A 22,088-nucleotide genomic window follows, 5' to 3' on the forward strand; every position below is an offset into this window, starting at 1 on the left:
CAACTTCTAATATCTATGTGTTTTATTTTAAAAAACACACACACACAACTGGTAGACAACAAGAAAGGTTTTAAACTATGAGTAAGGAAAGTAATAAATGACATGCTTTCCATATAAAACCATGGCTTTCTTCCAGGACACTTTAGAAGTACGTTCAAAATACATAGAAAACCTCCACAGCATAGTACTTGAACTTGCACAAACAGCCCAAGGCAAGTAAGAATCCGAATGACTACTCATTTATTTTCACAGACCACACTTAAAATAACTTCATTCCATTTGCTGGACTTACACATCCTGAAAGCAAGAAAAACTGTCATTTCGGTAATATGATAAATGTGACTTATAAACAAGACTAGAAAGGGTGGATAAAGGAGTAGGGTTGGGGGTGGGGAAATAAACCCTTTAGTTACAATTTTAGGGAAATGAATCGACGCGGTAAAACAAATTCCAAGTCAAGTTGCTCCACTGCTATACTACAGAAGAAGTTTAGAATCTTAAGCAGATGAAAAAGGAATAAAGCATTTAAATGGGGAGAAAAAAAGGCCGATAAAATTTCTGGCTACAATACAAGAGACATATCATTACCATATGATCTAATGTGGGTGTCAGCCGGATTGTGTTCATTGAGGGAAACCTTATTTTTTAACTGTGCTATGGAGTAGAAGCAGGAGATTTTCAACCTAGTGACAGTCACAGAGCAGCACCTGCCCCCTCCTCCTTTCCACACCTGCAAACTCTTTTGCCTGGGCTGAATATTTAGTGTAATTACATCTCAGCTTTGAGGGCTCCTGTGGCAGATCCCCGGATTAAAAGGTATGGTTTTCAATAATTGTCCTGAACTCTGCTACAGACTAATAAAAGTTTGATCAAGTTGAGAAAAAAGGGATTATTTGGTAAGAGGAAAAAAGAAAACAATGTGTGCTAAAGTTTTAGTAACCTTTATGCATCATTTTAAACAAGTATTGCTTGAAAACAGAAAGTAAATATTTGGTAAAATGGTTGAATGCATTGCTTTAGTTCTTTCTCTCTGTTCTTGCAAAGATGTTTCTTAAGAAACTATAACCTAACACCATGACTATCTTTACTGATATATTTTTTATTTGTACTAATTAAATGTTTAGCTCTTTGGGAAATGTTTATAGAAAAGTATTCTAGACTGGCATATTATTCGTAGTTGGATTATATATTTAAGGATTTATTCTCCTCCTGAATTCTTGTATATTTTAAGAACTTTAAAACCTCAGAGAAGTGAACTCTGGTGATAACTTATAGAAGTCTAATGTATATTTCTACAACCTAGAAAATAATAGAAATTGTCACCAGAGAGGTGAAAATAAACACTGAATATATTTATGCTGATTATTAAGGACTGAACTAAGATAATCTCACAGTTAGCTACATAATTTCTTAAATGTAAAGAAGAGACCCTGCCAGAATTTTCGCTGCAAATAAAATTTTACTATAAGATACATTCACTATAAAATGAAAGTGTGGGTTATTTTTCTTTCTAATTTCAAAACAGGGTAACATGATGACCACTGGTTAAATGGACTCCCAGTGGTGTAAATACCTGTGGCTTTTTCTTCAAATTGCTATTTTGACCAGAAAAAGAACCAAATGCCTCCTATAGTAGCCTTTATTTATGGATAGATACTGCTTTTACTATTTATTTTTAACTTATTTCTATTATTATTGAGGTTTTTAATTCACCTAGTGCTGGGGGATTTAATTTGCTCTGCATTTACAGCTTCACTTATCTCTTGAGGGTTAAATTTTGACTTTGAAAATCACACCAAAGGCTTAAATGACATCATACAAATGTTGATCTGAATGGTATAATGAAATGAAGTAGTTTAAGAAACCAGAAATTATTATTTTTGATAGAACACATAAATTATGGCAATGAGCTTTAGTAAAGTAGTGACATTCTTAGCAATTAGCATTTAAAAAAGAGGTATACATTCTAAGAATACTTAAAACAGTTGAAATGAAATTTTAATAGCATATCATCTCAAGAATAGTCTCCTTGCTGTCTACATAGGCAACTGCTGGGGGTTTTTTGTTTATTTTTCTGATTTATTAAGAAAGGAAGGAAATGATTAAAGAAATCATCAGTATCAACAGCCCACATTAATTGTTTTAAGATGCTGAGTTTTTAAATATTATGACACTAATTTTAAAGAAGTTATTTCATGGAGGAATTTGTATAAAGTACCTGGACACATATTATTCTTCCCCAGGACATTCAGGGTTAAAATGCACGCACACGCATGCACACACACACACACACACACACACACGAAAATGATAAGTAATGGAAACTTAAAAGCTGTCTGAGTTCAGCTTCAACCAAAAAGATTATTGTATAGAGAATTTGTACCATTTTAACAAGAGTAAACAAATGTAAATGATAATATTCCTCTGAGCTAATGTTTAGCATTTCCTTTTTTTGGATTTGTGAACCAGGCATTTTCTACTCTGGAGAAAGATCAGAAAGCAACATCTGCATTAATTCTCGTTGCTTTTTATTAAATCTGCAATTAGTTTGCTTCATTTTTCTCAAAAATTGTAAGACATTAAATATGCAAGGCTAGCAAACTTGTGGTAAACCATAAACATTGCATTTTAATGTGAAACAGACAGAAAACCACTCCCTTAGATCCAATCCAAGGGAACACTGCCAAAACAATAGGGTCTCCTTTAAAAGGCAATGCAGTAACTGAGTGGGAATGGGTTTCTAAAGGAAACCTGATACTGAATTTAAAGGGGCAGTGTGAATAATAATTTTCGTGGTATTATTTAAATGAAAAGTCACTAGTCTGTATTGCATACATGCTGCCTTAGATGTGCTTCAGTAATAAATATAAACTAAGAATAAAAGTGTAAGAAATTTTAAAACATTTGTTTCCCCTCTAGTAGATCTAGGCAAACATTTCCAGAAGATACATTAAGGTTAGAGCATACAAAGACTTTTTCTTTTCTGTATATGCTATAATTGGATAATGACTGAAAATAATTCTCTAATTCTAATTATGAATGTACAACTTTAATATGAACCCTTATAAGTGTACAATTAAAGATGATGAGACTAAAGATAATATCTACAATGTGTTCTGGGAATACTTTGAGCAGTTTCAGTGGGGTTTGAAAATATAAGAACTCAAAAATTGACTGTTCCCCCATGATCAACTACTTTTTGTTATTCAGATTTATTAAGATTTTGTTATTCAGATACGTTTAGTTCACTTCAGCCAACTAAACAACCGACTCAATAACATAGATGTACATATCTATAAGGGCTTGTTGAATGAATGGATAAAAACTGTATGGATTTGTCGAAATCATACTTTCTGTTTGTCGATTTGTTTACAAAATAGTTCTGTTGGTAAAATCAGATAACATATGTCATATAAAAATCAGATAGGATTTTCCATATATGTTTATTAGTTTATTAAAAATGATTAGTTTGAGAAACTAGCCAATAGATTTATTTTAAAAACTGAATCTTGCTTATACCAAGTTGAGGTTATCAATTTGATATCTTTCTTATGCTAGAAATTTGATATTGAAAAAAGATAATCATATTTTTAAAAATCAGACTAGTTGGTTGCCTAGAACAAATTGAATAACGTGTATTGTTAATAAATTGACAGTCAATTGAGTCATTTATGTGCAAAATATTGTGCAAGGCCCTGGTACACAACAAAGATTAAGACACGCCCTGAAGGAGTACATCTTCTAGTGGGGGGGGCAGGCCAACCATGCGAAACAAATTACAATATAATGTGATAAGATCTTTAAAAGAGGTAAGCAACGGTGCTTTGGGAGCATAGAAGAGAAAGCAGCATCCTGCCTGAATGAGCCAGGGAATACACAAGGGAAGCCCATTATCTCATTTAGTCTTTACCACACTCTTACAAGGTAGGTACTTTAAATGGTGATCAGCTTTGAGTGTCAGGTTTGAGGTGGGGACTGGGAGTAGAGAGAAAATGGAGAGAAATATGGCTTGAAATATCAGTTGGTATCAAATTATGTATGGTCTTATATGCAACAAAGGGGATGTAGACCTTATTGGCAAGCTGTGAGAAGTCAACAAAGGGTTTGCAGTAGAAAATTAATACAATGAAATTTAATTTTTAGAAGATGACTTGGGCAGCAGAGTGGAAGATGGCCTGGAGCAGAAGAATTATTCAAGGCTGAGTCCATTTGGAAGCTCTTGTTCAGGGAGTGATGAGAAGGGTCTGGACCAAGATAAATACAGTGGGGTGGAGAAATGAGATTGGCTTCCAGAGATATTTCTGAAGCAGGAATTGGAGATCTCTCATGTGTACAGACAAAACTTTATTTAACTGTGGCATGGCTTGTGTTGAGTGAGCACTGAAAATTCCAAAGTGGTTTATCATCATAACAGTTTTGCAGGTGGCTTGACTATATAACCCGTGGTCTTGATTCAGACCCAAATTCAACCAAGCAGATTCAAATACTATTCAAATTTTTCTTCATAAGTAAATAGCTGTGCAAGTTAGTCTCTAATGTACCTTGTTACCTTCCAAATATATTTCTAACGCTCTGCTCCTAACTATAAATAAAATATTACTTTTTATGCTTTTCTCTATGCTCATTCCACTGTCAGGTGTTACTTAAGAATAACCACATACACTAGGCAAGGCTACTCTTCTAAACCTTTCATTTGTTTCCTAGGTTCCTTGGTTGTGAAAATACATGAGATAAATCATGAAGGCAACTTTCATCTTCCTCTTGCTTGCACAAGTTTCCTGGGCTGGACCGTTTCAGCAGAAAGGCTTATTTGACTTTATGCTGGAAGATGAGGCTTCTGGGATAGGCCCGGACGACCGCTTTCACGAAGTTCCTGAATTCGAGCCTCAGGCACCAGTGTGCCCCTTCCGCTGTCAATGCCATCTTCGAGTTGTCCAGTGTTCTGATTTGGGTGAGTGGGGTGCAGGCTCTCTTTACCTACCTTGTCTGCTTTATTCATGGGAATGGCTTCTGTGGGAGTTTAGCATTTTCAGTTTTAATTTCTGCAATTCCAAATGTGAGAGACAGTGCCACCTAATGAGGAGTAAGGGAAGCAGAGTAGGAGAGAAAGAAATAGCTTTGAAGTTAGGGGACTTTCTTCTAAGTCAGGGCTCCATCACTTTGCAATCTTGGACGAGTCACTTAAAAAGAAAATCATCTTTCTGAGCTTCATGGCTCCCTTTCTGTAAAATAAAATTTTGAACAAAATAATATCTTATGTTCTATGATTCCAGGGTGATAGCTTATTTTAATTTGATGATTTGCTCTCATGAAATCTTAGATATTAAGAAAACCTGGGTGATCTCTCTACTCTTGGCTTAGCCCAGATAACAGTTTGAACATTACTAAATTGTAAAGTATGCAGAGTTATCAAGAGCAAAACAAGTAAACTTTTAGAACAGAAATTTATCTTTCAAGTACCAAAATACTCCCTTAATCCCTGGGTCTTAGTTTTGCCTCTGCCTTTGGCATTTTGTAATCTAGCTGTTTATATTCTTTAGAATGTTTCAAAGGAAATCTTTATAACTAAGTTATGGTATAAATATTCAACATAATCATGAAGCATATGTCTTTATCCTAACACTGTAAATACAGTTTGATTTATTAGCTTTCAAGAAAAATTTGGCCTGGGAATTCCAAAAGCAATATACTCAGAAGATAAATCTCCAGAAAGTTTGAAGCCCCAGCAGATGGGCCAAAAGGGAATGAATTTAGTTTACATGGCAGCTGATTCACATTCCTCTTTTTTTTGGTTCATTTTTCTTACTGGAAAGAAAAAGAAAATCCTCACAGAATGATTCTGCCATGGTGCATTTCCTTATAGAATAAACCCCATAGCTTTGTAGAGCACTTACTTTTGAAATCCTATATTTATTCAGAATATGCTTTCTAGGAGAATTTTGCAGGAAAATTTGCTACTAACTCCTAGAATTGGAATAAACTACATACAGGAACCCAGGAAAATGTAAAACATGTTAAATAGTAACAACTGAAAAACAAACACTTTGAGATAGATTCTTTGATGCTGACATGTACTGTATAGCCATTTAAACCCAAATAAAACGTGTAAATAAAGGCTTTAAGAAGGCTACAGGATAATTCCACTAGATTAATTAATTAACTCATTAATTCAGAAAATATATTGAGATCCCATAACAGGTCAGATCTGTTCTGGGCCCTGGGGAGAAAGGGATGAGGAAGACAAATATGGTCCTAGTTCTTGTGGGTCTGATATTCTACTGGTGGTGGTTATTCCTTTTTTGAATTGTGTATTAGAGACAAGGGGGATTAGATTACTAGCAAATTCTACAGAAACTTTTATGGCATCTAGAGATTACCTCCATTACTGGTTTAGACAGGAAAATAATGGTGTTAAAAATATCTGAAGAAGGGAATCACCATATGATGGATATACTAGTGGTAAAGTTTTTCAAATATTGCAAAAATGGCCGAGTTCCTAAGAAATGTGATGCAAATTGAATCTCACTTTGCCTGAGAACAAGTTTAAAAGGATCCATAACTACCCCCCACTACACATATTGTCAACAATAAAGAGTTGATATTTTTAAGGAAGGCTTGTCCAGTCACTTCACTGAAGTTTTATTCTTCCGAAAATATAGTTTTACTTTGCTTTCATGATAAATAACTCATAAAGCTTGACTCTGATTAAAGCATTGGGACAGTTTTCTAATTGTCTATCACAAAAAAACTCCCAAGCCTATTGCTCCAAACTAAACAGAAAAATGTAGCCTTAGGGAACATCAAGTTCACTGGTGTGGATGTCTCATGATACAGTTTTTTGATTGTCCTTGTTATTGTTTTGCTTTGTTTATTTTGTGTTGTTTTCAGATGAGAACGTTTTCCAAGTTATCTTTTTCTCTAAGAGCCCAGAGTGTACATCATTCCTTTGGGCTTACTGATCTTATATACAGAAGTAGTAGCTAAGATTGTAATAATGATTCGTTTTGGGGAACCATGTTTAAAGGGGAGTACTGAGTTCCAATGAGCAATGGTCTCATCCAAGTTACTTTTACTTTTTTTTTTCACGTATGCATATTTAAATATATTGTCCAAAAAATCAGTCAGATATTTCTGAAACAGAAAATACATTTCTTAAAAGGAAAAGCAATCCACTGCCTTTAAAGAAAACACTGTATTCACATTTTCAACTACTGCATAGCCTCTGCTCCCTTTATGATCATGGCAAGCTGTTCAGAGCCTTGACATTTTCATCTGTAGAGAAATCACAGTCAGTCTTAGAGATTCGATTATCTGTGTGAGGTACCTGACCCATAGTAGAGCCTCAATACTTTTTTTCTATATAATGATTATGTGGAGTAAAAGATGAAAGAAACATAGGAAAAAGCAAAGAAGGGGAAATGGGCAACCTCACTCATAGTAAAGGCAATGCAGTTTATTTTATTTTTTGTTTTAAGTTCTCTAGTAATCTGAACATGAAGCTTGAATTATTATAGCAAAGAAAAAATGCAATGCACTTTGGGATGAGAAATGTGAATGCCTATTTATACCAAGGACTAATATTTTCTTAAGGATTATTCTTGCTAGAGCTTTTAATGAGCAGAGCGGAGCTTCAGTGTTGAAGGACAATAGAGCTTTGTCATCTTATTATCTACATAATGTTTAATATAAGCAAACATGTCTTATTCAAATGTCTGACTATTTTTGCCAGTAAGAAGTATTTCTGACAAAGTTAAACAGCATCAAAATTTTAAACAGTTCTTTCAAAGCTAAGATATAAAAACTGTGAAATTAAAATTGAATAATCAGTCCATGGGAAACTTGAGGTGTTCAAGAAGATCCATTGACTCTTTTAGTCCCTAGTTCCAACTTATCAGAATAGCATTATAATATGTTTTTCTAGAGCATGGGGGATTGAAAAAGTAAACATATATTTTAGCCTGTCTAAGAAAGTAATGAATTCTCCGTTGATATTGGCCAAATTATTTGGCTGAACTTGTAATTTAACTTGTAATTTGAACCAGAATTTTATGAGACCCATATCGTCTTTTCTTTCTTTATCTATCCTCTTAAGACATAAAAAATCCACTCATAATTATAGCATTTATAAAAATAACAATATAAAAGTAAATGTAGGATTAGCAAATTCAGAGCCCTATGGGTTTCCTTAAAATAATAATCCCACAATGTTACTCATTCTTGTCTGAATGCCCTAATATTAATCCTGTGATTGGACGCTTTGTTTTATGTACTTAGTATCTTAAAGGAAGACAGTTCCCTTACTTATGTACTCTTTGGCTCAGCCATTCATCTGTGGATCAAGTGTCACCAAGAAGCATTATTTGGTACCGACTTTCATCTCATTTATTAAAAGCACATCAGCCCTGCCAGGTGAAATAAGCCTAAGTATTGTTTTTTAACTATTCTTCCAAATTAAAGCAATATGTATTGATATACTTCTTATAAACAACTGTCAAAAGAATTGAAATACCCTTAAAAATATTTAATAGTGGAAAGATCTTGGGTCATGCAGTTCAACACCTCTGAACTCAAGTCCTGCTTTACCATTTATTACCTGTAACGTTGAAACTTTCAAAACCTGTTTCCTCACTGGATAAATGGGAATATCTCTTACCTTATTAGGTAAGAATAGAAAATATTTATAAAAATATTTTTCATAGTAACTGTTATGTTCAGTTGACCATTTCAGACAAAGTCAGCTAATAACACAAAGTTATTTCTCATGATGTTCTTTATTTTTATGTGAAATTGAGAAATACTAAGTATATGGCTTATCAAGCTGGATACAAAATAGCACCTTCTCTCCCCTCCCCCCAAAGAAGGCCACATCATAAAATAGATAAAAATTAGAAAATTGTATAATTATTAGTATTATTAGTATTCTCCAAATACTATTCCTTTGAACAAAATTGGTTTGGTTGAGTAGAGAGAACAATAAAGCTTTTGGCTATTTAATAATCACAGATGATTCATAGCCTGCATAGTTAGCCCTCTAGACATGAAGCCAGAAGATGAAACATTTTATTTTACCAAGCAAAAGCGTTGTAAATGACTAATGGTCCCTAAAATGTACCTCATAATGCAAAGGATATTTTACTTTTTAAAAATCTCAGGAAACTGTACAACCCTTTAAATTGCATAAAGTTAGTTTTCTTCTTTTTAATCATTTTGCCTCAATTGGTGGAAATTTTGTTAGTGGTCACCACTTGGGACATAGATGCCAGAGCTTGTCTCTTGTTTGGGGAAACTGGTTTTCCAGAAGCAAATCTTATGCATGAAGTAAATGAACCATTAGACTTCTTCCATGAAATCATCCTAGAAGAATAAATTAGGACTATTTGTAGAGGGGCAGAGAGAATGCTGGAAGCTTAGTTGCTTTCATTGTTTATATCTAGCTTTACAGCAGCAGGGATGTGGGGGTGACTCTCATTCAGAGTTTCAGATGCATCAAAAGGGTATCTCTAAGATGTGGTGCAAAAAGGAGGCTGTGCCCAGAGCATGCCCATGGGTTGCCTAAAATAGTTTTGGGTAAGGATAGAGTATGACAGATCTCAGATGCAGCAAGAGAAATGCTCAGGTGTGATCCAGATAACCAAAGCCCCTGACTCAAGGGTTTAAAGGTGAGGAGGAGGAAGAGAGGGGTCAGAGAAGGCCAAAGGAAGCATCTGTCTCCTTGACCTGACTGACAACTGACATTTCCCTGGTTTCCTTCTTAGTCCCAGGAGGGAGAAAGAGGCAGCTGTGTGGGATCAAGGCATTTGGTTAGACTGCAGCTGTGATGCATTCTCCTCTGGAAGATCATTCCTGGCTCCAGAGGACAGGATGGGAATATGTTAGTCAGAATATCAATTTCCTGGATGAAAGAGGAAATGCAGGAGACCCTCTAATCTTAACTTTTCTCCTTCAAAGGAGTAGCAAGAAAATTATATATTTCCTTGAAAATAAGGATAAAGAAGAATTAACCCAGTTTGCAATCTAGTCTTAACAAAAGGATGAAGTCCTGTAGCAGCTACACTGTAACACTCAAGATTCAATTAACCCTTGACTCAGTCTGAAGATGATTTTGAGGCAATTTCTGCAGCTTGTCTACTTCTGTGCTTTCACTGTGATCTATATTTGCTTTGATGATTCTGCAATATTCAATTATATGTACATAGATAATAATTATTCATTATCTTTAATTGCCTATTTAAATATTTACTTTCTCTACCAGAAGAAGAGCATGGTGATAATTTATCTTTTGGTCTTCCACTCCAAAAAATGCCTTATACTTGGTAGGTTCTCAAACATCAATAAATGCTTGATAAATGAATAAATGAACATATGCATGGCTTAGTGCTTGAATGAGTGAATAGTTCTACAATATTCTTGATTCTCTCAAGCTGGAAACAGGGTGGAACATGGCTGACTGGAAATTAGGAGTCATGGAACTGTAACGTATCCTTTCTTATTCTTTTTGAGGATGACTATAGAACCAGGAAGCTTAAACCTTCCTTAAGTTATTTGGAAAGAGAATCGAATTAAAATGTTGATCTATTATTTCTGAATCCAACTGCCATCAGAGTCGAATTGCTATTTTTTAAGAGGAAAAGAGGGAAACATTCCTGCCTTTGGAAGAAATGGTTTTTGATGGAGCTGGGACTCCTACATATTATTTTGACTCCTACAAAACTAAAGTGTATCACCATTGGCCTAATTATTAAATTGAAGACAGAAATATAAAAACTTTTTGGAAATCAACAAGAATAAATCTTGGAGTTTGGACCCCTGCCACAGGGCAGAAAACAAGAAAAAAAGGCATGATGTTTTAGGACGACCTGGCCTTTGTCCAACATGATGTTTACCAGATTGATGAAATTTGCTAGCACAAAAATACCATTCATCACTGAGACAACTAGAAAAAAAAGTACAATTCTTATTAGCCTTTATTTTAGAAAATGACTTTCTGGTAATGTCTTAAGTAGAGTTTTATTTACTTTAATTAATAACCCTATTTTAAAGAAGATAAAGTTTCCTTTACTGAATTTGGAAGAGCAACTAAATAATTCAGTCTAGCCTTGAAAATAATTGCATTTTGATGGAAGATTTAGAATTATATTAAAGAATGCTCATTGAAAAATAATTAAATTTAGGAAACCACTTTTTTCCTGTTACTATTGCTGAATAAATATTACCTCAAGACTTAGTGACTTAAAAAATAATTTTATTTTGCTCATGATTTAAGCTATAGGGAATTTGAGCAGGGCTTAGAAGGGCTGCTCTCACTTGGGGTCTCTCATGCATTTGTAGTCAGGTGTTGGCTGAGGCCATAGCCATGGGGAGGATGGCCCAGACTGGACCTAAGACAGCTCACTCTAATGACTGGCAATTTGTCCTGCTGTTGCCTAGGAGCTAAGCTCTTCTGTCATCTGGAGTGTCTCACGTGGCCTCTCCAGCATAGTGGTCTCAGTGTAGACAGTCTTCTTACATGACCCCTCGATGCCCCCAGAGCGAGCATCCCAGAAGAACTGGGTAGCAGCTGAACAACCTTTTCTGACCTAGCTCCGGAAGTCATGCTCTGTCACCTTCACCACGTTCCATTAGTTCAGAGAGACATCATAAGGCCATGCCAGATTTGAAGGGACAGGAATTTGACTCCATCTTTTGATGGGGTTGGACAAGTGTGTATTGAATAAGAACATGTAAGATGGGAGATATAATTAATGCCAAGGAAGGCAGAAAGGATGGGAGGGAGGAAGGGAGGGAGGAAAAAAGGGAGGAAGGAAGGGAGGGAGGGAGGGAGGAAGGGAGGGAGGAAAAGAAAGGAAAGAATACCCTAATATAAACAAAGACTGATATTTTACAGATTTGCAAGCCTGTAGGATTTGCCATCATTGAACTAGGGTTAAATTGACCATGAACAGCTTTTTGGGGAGTCTAATTGTTTTTTGGGAATATGTGCCTACTAAACTGAGGGGTTATCATCCAAAGGTGGGGGGCTTGGTAGACGAGTTGTCCAAAGGTCTTGAACTTCATGGGAAAAATGATGACTATAAGAAGCCCACAAAATGACTGACAAGAAAAACCAACTCAGAATCAAGTGCTTTAGGTGAAAAATCTGTGTGTGATAACAACTGAAAAATAGATTGCAGCTTCCAGGATAATAGGCATTATAATTGTATTGTACAGAAAATAAAAAACAATCATTTGTCACAGACTTACAGACTAATAATCAGCAAGATAATTAGAGTTTTACCCTCTCTTCTCATTATTGATAATAATTACAGGTACCAGGAGTTGGGACCCTGCTATGCACTATAGTAGGAAATTATTTTATAGAATAGCTTGTTGAATTCTGAGCCAGTTGCATCCTAATAATTTGGGAGATTTATTATGAGAATATGTACCTTTATGAAAGAAGGATGTGAAGAGATGATTGTAACAAAACATAGCAGAAAAGATCTTGAAGCCATGACCATGAACTTTTCACAATGGGACAGCAGAATATACTATGATTTTAAAACTAATCAGTCAAAAATTTATTTCTGTACATAGGGCAGTAAGATCAAAGCTCTCATGAAAAATAGTCATTTGTCCCTACTTACCCAGAATTTACAGAAAAGAAAGAAAACTAAAATGTGGTATAATACATAATAAGTTGATAGATCAGAATTTTGGAGGAGTTTGTTTTCTGGAGTGGTTATGACAAATATTATAGAGGGGGGTGGGGATAGTGGGTACACTTTAAAGGATTGTTAGAACAGAAGTGGAAGAAAATGAGTGGGTGGAGTATTCCATAAAACAAATTATATGAACAAAATGAGTAGCTGGGAATAAGCACAGTATGTTCAGGGGACAGTGTAGATCAGCATCTTTTAAAAATATGTACATCGTTTCCATGCATCCATGGCATATCAGGTAGTTCTAGAGTGAGGATTCATGCATCTTTTTCTTGGTTTAGTTTAGCCATGAGGCACTGTGGAGAAGCCATTTAACTTCACTGGGTTTCTGTTTCTTTACCTATGAAAAGAGAGTATTAGATTGGCTTGAAAGTTGCTGATTTCTGGGACAAGTAAAATTTTTTGAATGTTGAACAAGTTACTTTCTTATGAAGGTCAAAACCAAATCCAACAAAATAACAGCAACCTGGCATCGGCTATCAGAATCATTATTTTAAAGAAGGTATATTTAAAATGGAGGCAGGAGCTAGTCTCAGAAATGTGTGTGTGTACATGTGTATGTGTGTCTAATAATTTATATTAAAACTAACCAAATTGCCCTCATAGTTTTCTGATTTTGATATAGACTGATAAGAACCTCATCATAGAGTCTACCTGATCAGAATTTGGAAACCATAGATTAGCTGATACTCAATGGTCCTTCCCTTTGTGACATTCTAAGAACTCATAGCTAGGATAATTTCCCCTTGGTATTCTGCCTATACTTTTTGAGCGAGCTAGTTAACACCTTGTCTAGCCCTTAAATGTACAGCATGTTATTGGGTCTGATGTCAGAATAATTCTTCTTGGGGATACAAATAGGTATGATAGGAAAAAAAAGTATCCTGTTGGAAGCCAGGAGATTAGGCTTTTCATCTGCATTTTGTCACTCCTAGCTACATGAGCTTGTTCATGTCACTGAACTTTTTCTAAAAATCATCTGAAAAAATGAAATTATCATACTGCCTTATTGGCAATCATTGGATTGCTGTGAGGTAAATGAGATAACATATTTTCAATTTTTTTATAAATTGTAAAGCTAAATAAAGTTTTAATAATAAAGTGCTGATATGTGAAGTCCCTCAAATGTATATGAATTTTCTAGTAATTCAGAGAAGATTGTAGGATTATGATTTTAATCATTATAACAACTCTCTAAGAACTAAGCTGCAGAAACCACAAGACTGTTTTTTTTTATGCTAAATCTTCAGGGAAAAGATGTATATAATTCACCCCAAGCAGTTCCTATTACTATAAAATTCTAGAATGACATAATCAAAATTGTCAGCCATCCAGATATATCATTTTCTCTTCACATCTGAAATGTATCTTCACCTTGGCATTGAACAATTGTTAAGGGGGCCACTATAATATAAGTTCAACAATGTATAAAACTAAGCATAAGTGGGAATTAAGACTTTGACAAAGAAGCCCACAAAGTAGTGATGAAATGTAGGCAGTAACTTTTCTCCAAATGAAAGGAAATGTGCCTTTTCTGCGTTGAAGAACACTAATTATCAAAGATTTGGCAGAAGTCTACCACTTTTAATTGCATGAAATTAGCAAACTGACATTTCTGAAAATGGCAGTGATCATGAGTGTATAGTGCAGTTAAATATCCTCCTACAAGGTAGCTGTTCTGGTGGTTTGCTGTTCATCACTGAAATCACTTCATTTTTGTTATTTCTCTGTGAACTATTTCTGTAGTGAGTTCTTGGAATATATTTATGCATGTGCAGAATCACCTGCAGTTTGATATTCAAATTTATAACCATAGCTGATCACTGAATTGGGAACTAGACTTTTTGCCATTATCAACAGAACAGTGATAATGTGAACAAAAAAATTTTTTTTGGAAAGAAATCAGAAGTTGGTATTTCAGATACATTTTCTGTAAATTTCATGGCAATATGAAGATAGGAATATGGTTAGCATGATAATTTACCTGTATGCTTACATAAGATTGAAAATTGAAAAGATATCTTCCCAACATAGCAGCTATTATATACCCTGTTTCAATTTTCCTTTTAATTGAAAACTGTAGATTGAACTCTTTTTTCCATGAGGATGTGGGCAATTTCTGTCTTGTTCCTGCTATATCCCCAGAGCCTAATAAATTAATGGTGTCTAAAAGATATTCAATAAGACGTTATTGAATGAATGAAAGAATGATCTTCAGCACTTTGAGTCTCAGATATGATGGCGAGGTTGAAAAGCGTTTCTGATTTATGTTATGCAATCTTAAAATATGAAAATGACCATAGGAATTTGAGTTAATAAAATATCAAATTTTTGCTTACATCAATATGGAACAAAGCCAATGGAAGAAAGAAAGGAAAAAGGCTATATAATTTAATATTTTCTCCGTTAACATTCATAATGATAATTTATTTTAAATGCCATACCTTTTGAATAAAAGCAGTTTATCCTTATACATCTAGTTGAATGACTATTGAAATGTCTTTTTTTAATGCCATAGAGCATTTGGTTTTTCAATGTGTTTACATTTATAAACTAAAAACAATAACTCAGTTATTTAGATCTAAATTTAAAGTCCAAACGTAATGCTTCATATAATAAATTTTAGAGAAGTTATATTAACAAATTTTGTTCATTTTATTCTGATTAGCTACATATCTATTGGTCATAAAATTGATACTGTTTTAACGTTCCAATTAAAACTGAAAGAACCGTTCTCCTAAAAGTTTGGATAAATTTTCAAGTTTTTGACACAACAGCGTGGTTCCATATTCACATAATTTTAATTTTATATGTAGATCTGTGACAGCATTAGGTTTATCAAAAGGATCTTTGATGATTTAGCTAAAGCTCTCTCTACTGAAAGGATATCTATGTAGAAAGATACAGGTTTACAAATCACTCCCACTTAACACTTACCAAAGGAATGACTTTCTAAAACAAGAACAATGAGGTAAAACACACTGTGTACTGAGACATTTGAACCACATCTTACAAAATATTAATTTTCCTATTATGCAGAAGAGTAATTACATGGGGTAAATAATGTGCTCTGTTTATGATTTTTTAAAAAATCATTTGACTTTGTTGGAAAAGATAGAACAGATATTTTAAACTACAGTTGATATAATTCCTAGAAGAAGAAAAATATGGTAGCGGTAAAACTATCACTGAAACATTGATTTCTCTGTAAACACATCTTTTGTGATTCTGTAGTCATGTGTCCCTTTTCACTGAGTGCACATTGCTTTTACTCTCATGCTAGGTCTGGACAAAGTGCCAAAAGATCTTCCCCCTGACACTGCACTGCTGGACCTGCAAAACAACAAAATAACTGAAATCAAAGATGGAGACTTTAAGAACCTGAAGAACCTTCATGTAAGAATTATTATTATTTGAGTTATAACAAGATCTAACTCAAAGTATTTTTGAAAACAAAACTTAGGTAAGGCCAAGATTACCATATGGTAATAAATAAGCACATAAGTATTTATTAAATTCTCTTTTTAGGGGGTGATAAAGGAGCAAAGCATCATATTCATTAACCCCTAAGAAAACATCCAATTTTCTTACATATACCTCATATAACTTTAGTATTGGCTTTCTAAAAGATATGTTATATCTTAATCTTCTCACACATTTTATCGATAAAAATCTTTATCTTCCCAATTAGACTGTACTTCAATAGTGGAACAAAACACAAAATGGACTGATCTTAGTATTATTTTATTTCATTGTTTCTTTTGTTTTCTTTCATTCATTTTCTAAGACATGCAAATGGCTTTGTAAAGGCTCAAAGACTGGCACCAAGAGAAAAAAATAAATGTCTATATAGCTATATATTTTGCTTTGTATTTAAGATTATGCATGCTGCATCCTTATCTGTATCTGTGTTTTTATTCTGCTTTTTCACTTACTTCTACTCTGTTGTAATGTAACACATCCAGTCTACCAGTCAGGATTCCAGCAGAAAAGAGATGGCATGATCAAGGCAAGATTTAGTTATCAACTTTCTGACAGCCAAGATGAGAAAAGCAATAAACATTTATCCATTAGGAGAAAATTTACCAGATTTTTAAAAGGAAGCAAAGAATTTTTCCTTGAGATTTTAAGATTGCCCATGGAACAGTTAACAAAAATAATAGCAAGTAATAAAACGGCATCATCAAATTACTAAAGTATCCAACAATATAAGCACATTACGATGTAAGTAGTGAATATTTCGGGCACTAAGTAAGAGAAGAAAAAGACATGCTCTTATATCAGGTTACCCAGTTAATGTTTTGAGAGAATATGGAACAAAGGGGTCATAGAGGATTAGCAGAATTTTGAAAGGAAGAGAAGAGAGTTTTCTGTGCAAGAGGAAAGGAAAGGCAGAAGAAAATGAGCAGCAACAAAAAGAGAAGATGGCTAAAGTGAAAGATACAGGCTCCAAAGTAGTGGAAGGTAAGGCTTGTGCTGGAGATCTTGAACCTTGGACCAATGGGATCCTTCTCCACTGATAGGATACTGGACATGGGCCCCTACTCACTTTCTCTCTGCTTTCATGTTATGATCTCACTGGGAGTGAGATGATGGAGATACCAACAAAGTTTGTCAGTGAGTATTTAAACTATCCTTGGAATAAGTTAAAAGAGGTGATAATAAAAAATGAATATATTAGTTTCAATAAACTAAAATATTAAAAAGCTTCATTTTTTTTGCATAACTTTAGCCTAAAGCTACTTTTTTAAGGAAGGAAAAATCTCTTATACCCAACTTCCTGTGTGTTTAAGTATAATCTCAATAATTTGTTTAAACTCCTCATACCTTAAATAAGAGATACCTAGTTTCTGTGACATTCTCACTAAATCTGGTGTTTGTAACAATGTGTTCTTTCTTTTCCACATCTCCTACTAAGTATGTTTTTAGGCAACTTACCATCTTGGCAATCTCTTTCTTTCTGCTTTAAAGTATACACTGGAAGAAGACTGAGTTTATTAGAGCTTCTAACCATTTACAGGATGTTAAACAGCTATTTTTCTCTTACTCTTTCATTCATGATCATTTTTATCCTGTTATTATGCAAATAAACATCATAATTTCAGCCAGGAAAGCCACCCTTGAATGAGAAGGGAGAGAAATAAAAATTTACCAAGGATTAAAATAGAAAGGATTTAACAGAAAAATGTTGCCTTTTTCTCAATAATTTTATTAATTTACAACCGTGCCTCACTAGGAGCAGTATATATTGCTTAAGAGTAGTTGTATACTTATATATAGCAGAAAAAAATACATAATTCTTCTATAAAGTAATGGAAAATTCAGTATAATAATATCAACATTCAATATATTTCCTTTGAATTAAAGCTTAATAAATCTAATTTTAAAAGTTTTTAATGAAAAATAAACAAAAATTGTCAAAGATTGAATAATAGCAAACACTTCTTTAGCCATTACTATATACTAGGCACTGTTCTTAATATCTTGTATACATTAACTTATTTAATTCTTATAACTATTCTAATGAGGTAGACACTCTTGAGAACACCTTTAATGCAGATGAGGATACTCAGGCATACTCAGGTGAGATTATGTTACTTGCTTACTGTCACACAACAAATAAGAGCCAGAGTTTGAGATCTAAACTCGGGAACAGTCTGGCTTGAGTCTGTGCACTTATAAATTGCCTGTAAATATGATAGTAACAATAAAATCCCTTAAACAACACCTGGTACAGTGTGAGCCCTACATAAATGGCTTTGGAGAAAATTGTACATACTATTAAGTCGGGTTTCAACTTTTTTTTCAGTTTTATTGAAATATAATTGATATACAGCACTATATAACTTCAAGGAGTACAGTATAATGACTTGACATACATATATTGCAAAATGATTACCATAATAAGTTTAATTAATATCCATCATCTCATACAGATATTAAAAAAAAAAAGAAAAACAAATGTTTTCCTTGTGACAAGAACTTTTAGGATTTATTCTCTTAGCAATATTCAGGCATACCACACAGCAGTGTTAACTATAGTCATCGTGTTGTACATTACATCCCCAGTACTTATTTGTCTTATAACTGTAAGTTTATACCTTTTGACCACTTTCTTTGATGAAGGTGGTAAAAATGCTTTTACTCCTCCTTCCACTCTATTTCTATTGTCAGTCACTTTTTTTGTCACCTCTCCCCTACCTACCAGGCTAGATCACTTTTCTTTAGTTACCAGAGAAGTAGGCAGTCCTGATTTTTTGAGCCTGGGCTTCAATTTCAGGTTAAATAGTACTCAAGGCATTTCCTGACCCTTGAGCAACAAGGTCTCTCCCAATTCGACTTCTCTCGGCCTCTTACCTAATTAATGATAATCCATTTCTGCTTGTGATTCTTTTTTTCATCAGTTGATCTCCTGAAGAATATCTGCGGTTCACCTTTGATTCTTTCTCTGTTTTGTCATTAGCCAATGTAATTAGTCAGTTTTTTCCCATGTTGACATCTTTCCATTGCCTGTTATAATATTATAACTATGCTTTCTTAAATACATTTCCCTGTGTATGAAACTAACATTAACCATCTTTAGCAGTACTGTATATACATGAGTACCTTTTTTCACATATGGATCTGTTTTAGATGAAGCTCTAATTTATATATATCTTAACATTTTACATCATGATGACCAAAATTTGTATGGTTGATTCATTTTTCACATTTATTTTATTCTGAAAGTGGAGATGCTTTTTGCTGGACTAGACCTTTCAACCAACAATGCCATTTGAAAGGTGCTTTCCAAAGAAGCAGACTATATGCATGATCATTTTTTCATCCTAACAACAACCTCCTGTAGGTGTTATTAGAGTTTCTACTTTACTGAATAATTGGGAACAAATGTCACACCACCCCAAAATTTAGCAGCAGTTATTATTACTACAGCATACTCACCAGTAGAGACATTGTCTAGTTATTATCTAGGAAAAGAAGTAATATTTTATTCCCTGAAATTGCAGATAACACATCAAGAATCAGGTTGATTCTTCATAATAGGTTTCAACATTTAATGTAAAATAAGACAGATTTCAGACCACGTTTAATTCATTTAATTGTATCAGTCTTTCAGAATTTTCTTCCATGGGTGGCAATTAAGGATGGCCTTTGCCTTTATAATTAAGCATCCACCATTGTGGCTGCCTTTTAATGATGCAAGTTCTCTCTTCTCTCCTCTAGCTCTGGCTTTTACTGATTTTCTGGACATTTTGCTTGTTAATATCAATTTCCTATGACTTTAACCCTCATGGGTTTTTGAACTTTCTGTAATAGTCTTTGAAATTTCCTAGGATTTTGTTTTAATCAACCAATGTACCTGTTAGGATTAGTTAAAAGATTATGTTACTTGTAATAAGTTTTAATTAGTCAAATAATGTGAACTATATGAGGATGTACATGGGTCATTAAACCAGCTGTTACCTTCAGAAAGTAGTCCTGCATTTCTGAGACAGAAAGCTCTCACTGTTCTATTACTCTAGTTCCTATTTTGCCCCTCTCCATTTTCATATGCTCCTAAAAATGTGCTACAATTGAAAATACAGGTTTCTTAAACCTTGATAAAATTATCCTAAATTCCTTAGGATTAATTGATAAATTGACTTAAAATAATATCAGTGTTGTTCTGTATACATATAGATCATTGGAAGAGAATGAGGTAGTCCAAAAGTAGGTGTAGCAATATCTATAGTATAACGATAATGGATTACAAGTAACTTCCTATATGAATGGAACTCAGAAACATTTTTAAATTACCCCAAAAATAACATATTTGACTACATAAAACCCTTATATGTAAAAAGGGCAAAAACAGAAGAAAAATATATTGTCTCTGCATATCGTATTATCTATACCTTTGTTCTGTAAACCAGTTATTAAAATACATTAAAACTTAAGAAAAATGCGAAGTTTTGTGAGCAAGCAATCCATTTCCTCCAAACAATAAATGGTAGCAAAATAAAAAAGGAAATTTGTTTAACCTCTCAAGTGACAAGGAAATGCAAAGTAAAGCAATGAGCTACAACATAATGTGCTAATTTGGCAAACTTTTGGAAGGCGATTATATCTAACTCTGTGAGGCTGCAAGAAAATTTTACTCTCTTGCATTGTTGGTGATGTTATAAATTAGTGCCACCCTTTTGTAGTGGAATCCATGACAACAGCCAATGAAGATGGACTTTTAGGTTGACAAGCTGACTGGAGAATGGATGCCTGTGGCACACGATTCTTTTCAGGTCACTCTAGTAATTTCAATATTTTGGAGTATTTATTGTTTAAAAATTAAATATCTATATCTCTATCTATCTATAATCTGTATTTTATCAAATTTCTCTCCCCTTTACTCATGATGTTCAGGTCCTCATATGTTTTCAAGTAAAGGAATCAGATCGGTTTAATTTTTTTCTGATTTCTTCTAATTTTGCAGATTTCTCTGCTAGTCCCATGAATGGAATGAATAAACCACACACTTGCTTTACATACATATTTATGTGTGGAAGGTTTTGGAATTAAGATGTTGCTTTTGTTCACTGTCTACAGACGTTGATTCTTATCAACAACAAAATTAGCAAAATCAGCCCTGGGGCATTTGCACCTTTGGTGAAATTGGAACGACTTTATCTGTCCAAGAATCAACTGAAGGAATTGCCAGAGAAAATGCCCAAAACTCTTCAGGAGCTGCGTGTCCATGAGAACGAGATCACCAAAGTGCGAAAGTCTGTGCTCAATGGATTGAACCAGTTGATTGTCGTAGGTACAGATATTCTTATAACTCTAAGACCAGGCAGGATTCAAGGTTCACCTTAAGAGATTACAAGTAAGCTTTAGCTACAGGAAGGTAAATTAGCTAGAACTTACATGTCTTAATACTATAGAAATAACAGTAGCCGGGCCAGGAGAAATGGGATTTTGAATCTGTGCCTTAAGACGTTTTTATTCTTGTCCTTGAGGATCTGAGAATGTGGAAGAAAGCTCTAGGGCTGATGCTACACTAGCTGCCACATGCCCAAGGTACAGGATGGAATTAAGTAGTGCTTTTTAGAGATATTTGGAGGATACCTTTCTGTTGTGGGAATTTGTTCTAGTCTGAACATCTATAAATCATTTGCTTTAAAAAAATGTGTTCTAAAGCTTTTCTCTATGTGTGGTAAAATATTTGTAATTTTATAATTGGCTTAAAAAATCCTAGATTCAAATTATTTTAACAACATTTTAATATATCTTAGTAAAGTAATTGCCCCGTAATAAGTGTGATTTGTAAACACTTTTGTTGACTTCTAGGCAGACCTGTGTATGGACCTTAAATAATTTTGTTGTTATCGTTTTTGCTACTATTGCTTTTTCATAAAT

General features: G+C 34.0%; 1 protein-coding gene across 2 annotated transcripts in view; it reads left to right on the plus strand.

The window, feature by feature from the left end:
• Positions 1–585: 585 nt before the first annotated feature.
• DCN (decorin) overlaps positions 586–22,088 on the plus strand; it is a 35,106-nt gene continuing 13,603 nt past the window's right edge. Inside the window, exons 1-4 of one of the 2 annotated variants that reach the window (XM_061204254.1) lie at positions 586–816; positions 4,705–4,951; positions 15,982–16,094; positions 21,279–21,492. In XM_061204254.1, coding sequence (XP_061060237.1) covers positions 4,738–4,951; positions 15,982–16,094; positions 21,279–21,492 — 541 coding nt within the window. In that variant the 5' untranslated portion in view covers positions 586–816; positions 4,705–4,737. Of the gene's footprint in view, positions 817–3,828; positions 3,925–4,704; positions 4,952–15,981; positions 16,095–21,278; positions 21,493–22,088 lie in introns of those variants that run through there. The other variant, XM_061204255.1, reaches the window with a different exon arrangement.

Source organism: Eubalaena glacialis, chromosome 11 (genome assembly GCF_028564815.1).
Source record: "Eubalaena glacialis isolate mEubGla1 chromosome 11, mEubGla1.1.hap2.+ XY, whole genome shotgun sequence".
Lineage (NCBI taxonomy): Eukaryota > Metazoa > Chordata > Mammalia > Artiodactyla > Balaenidae > Eubalaena > Eubalaena glacialis.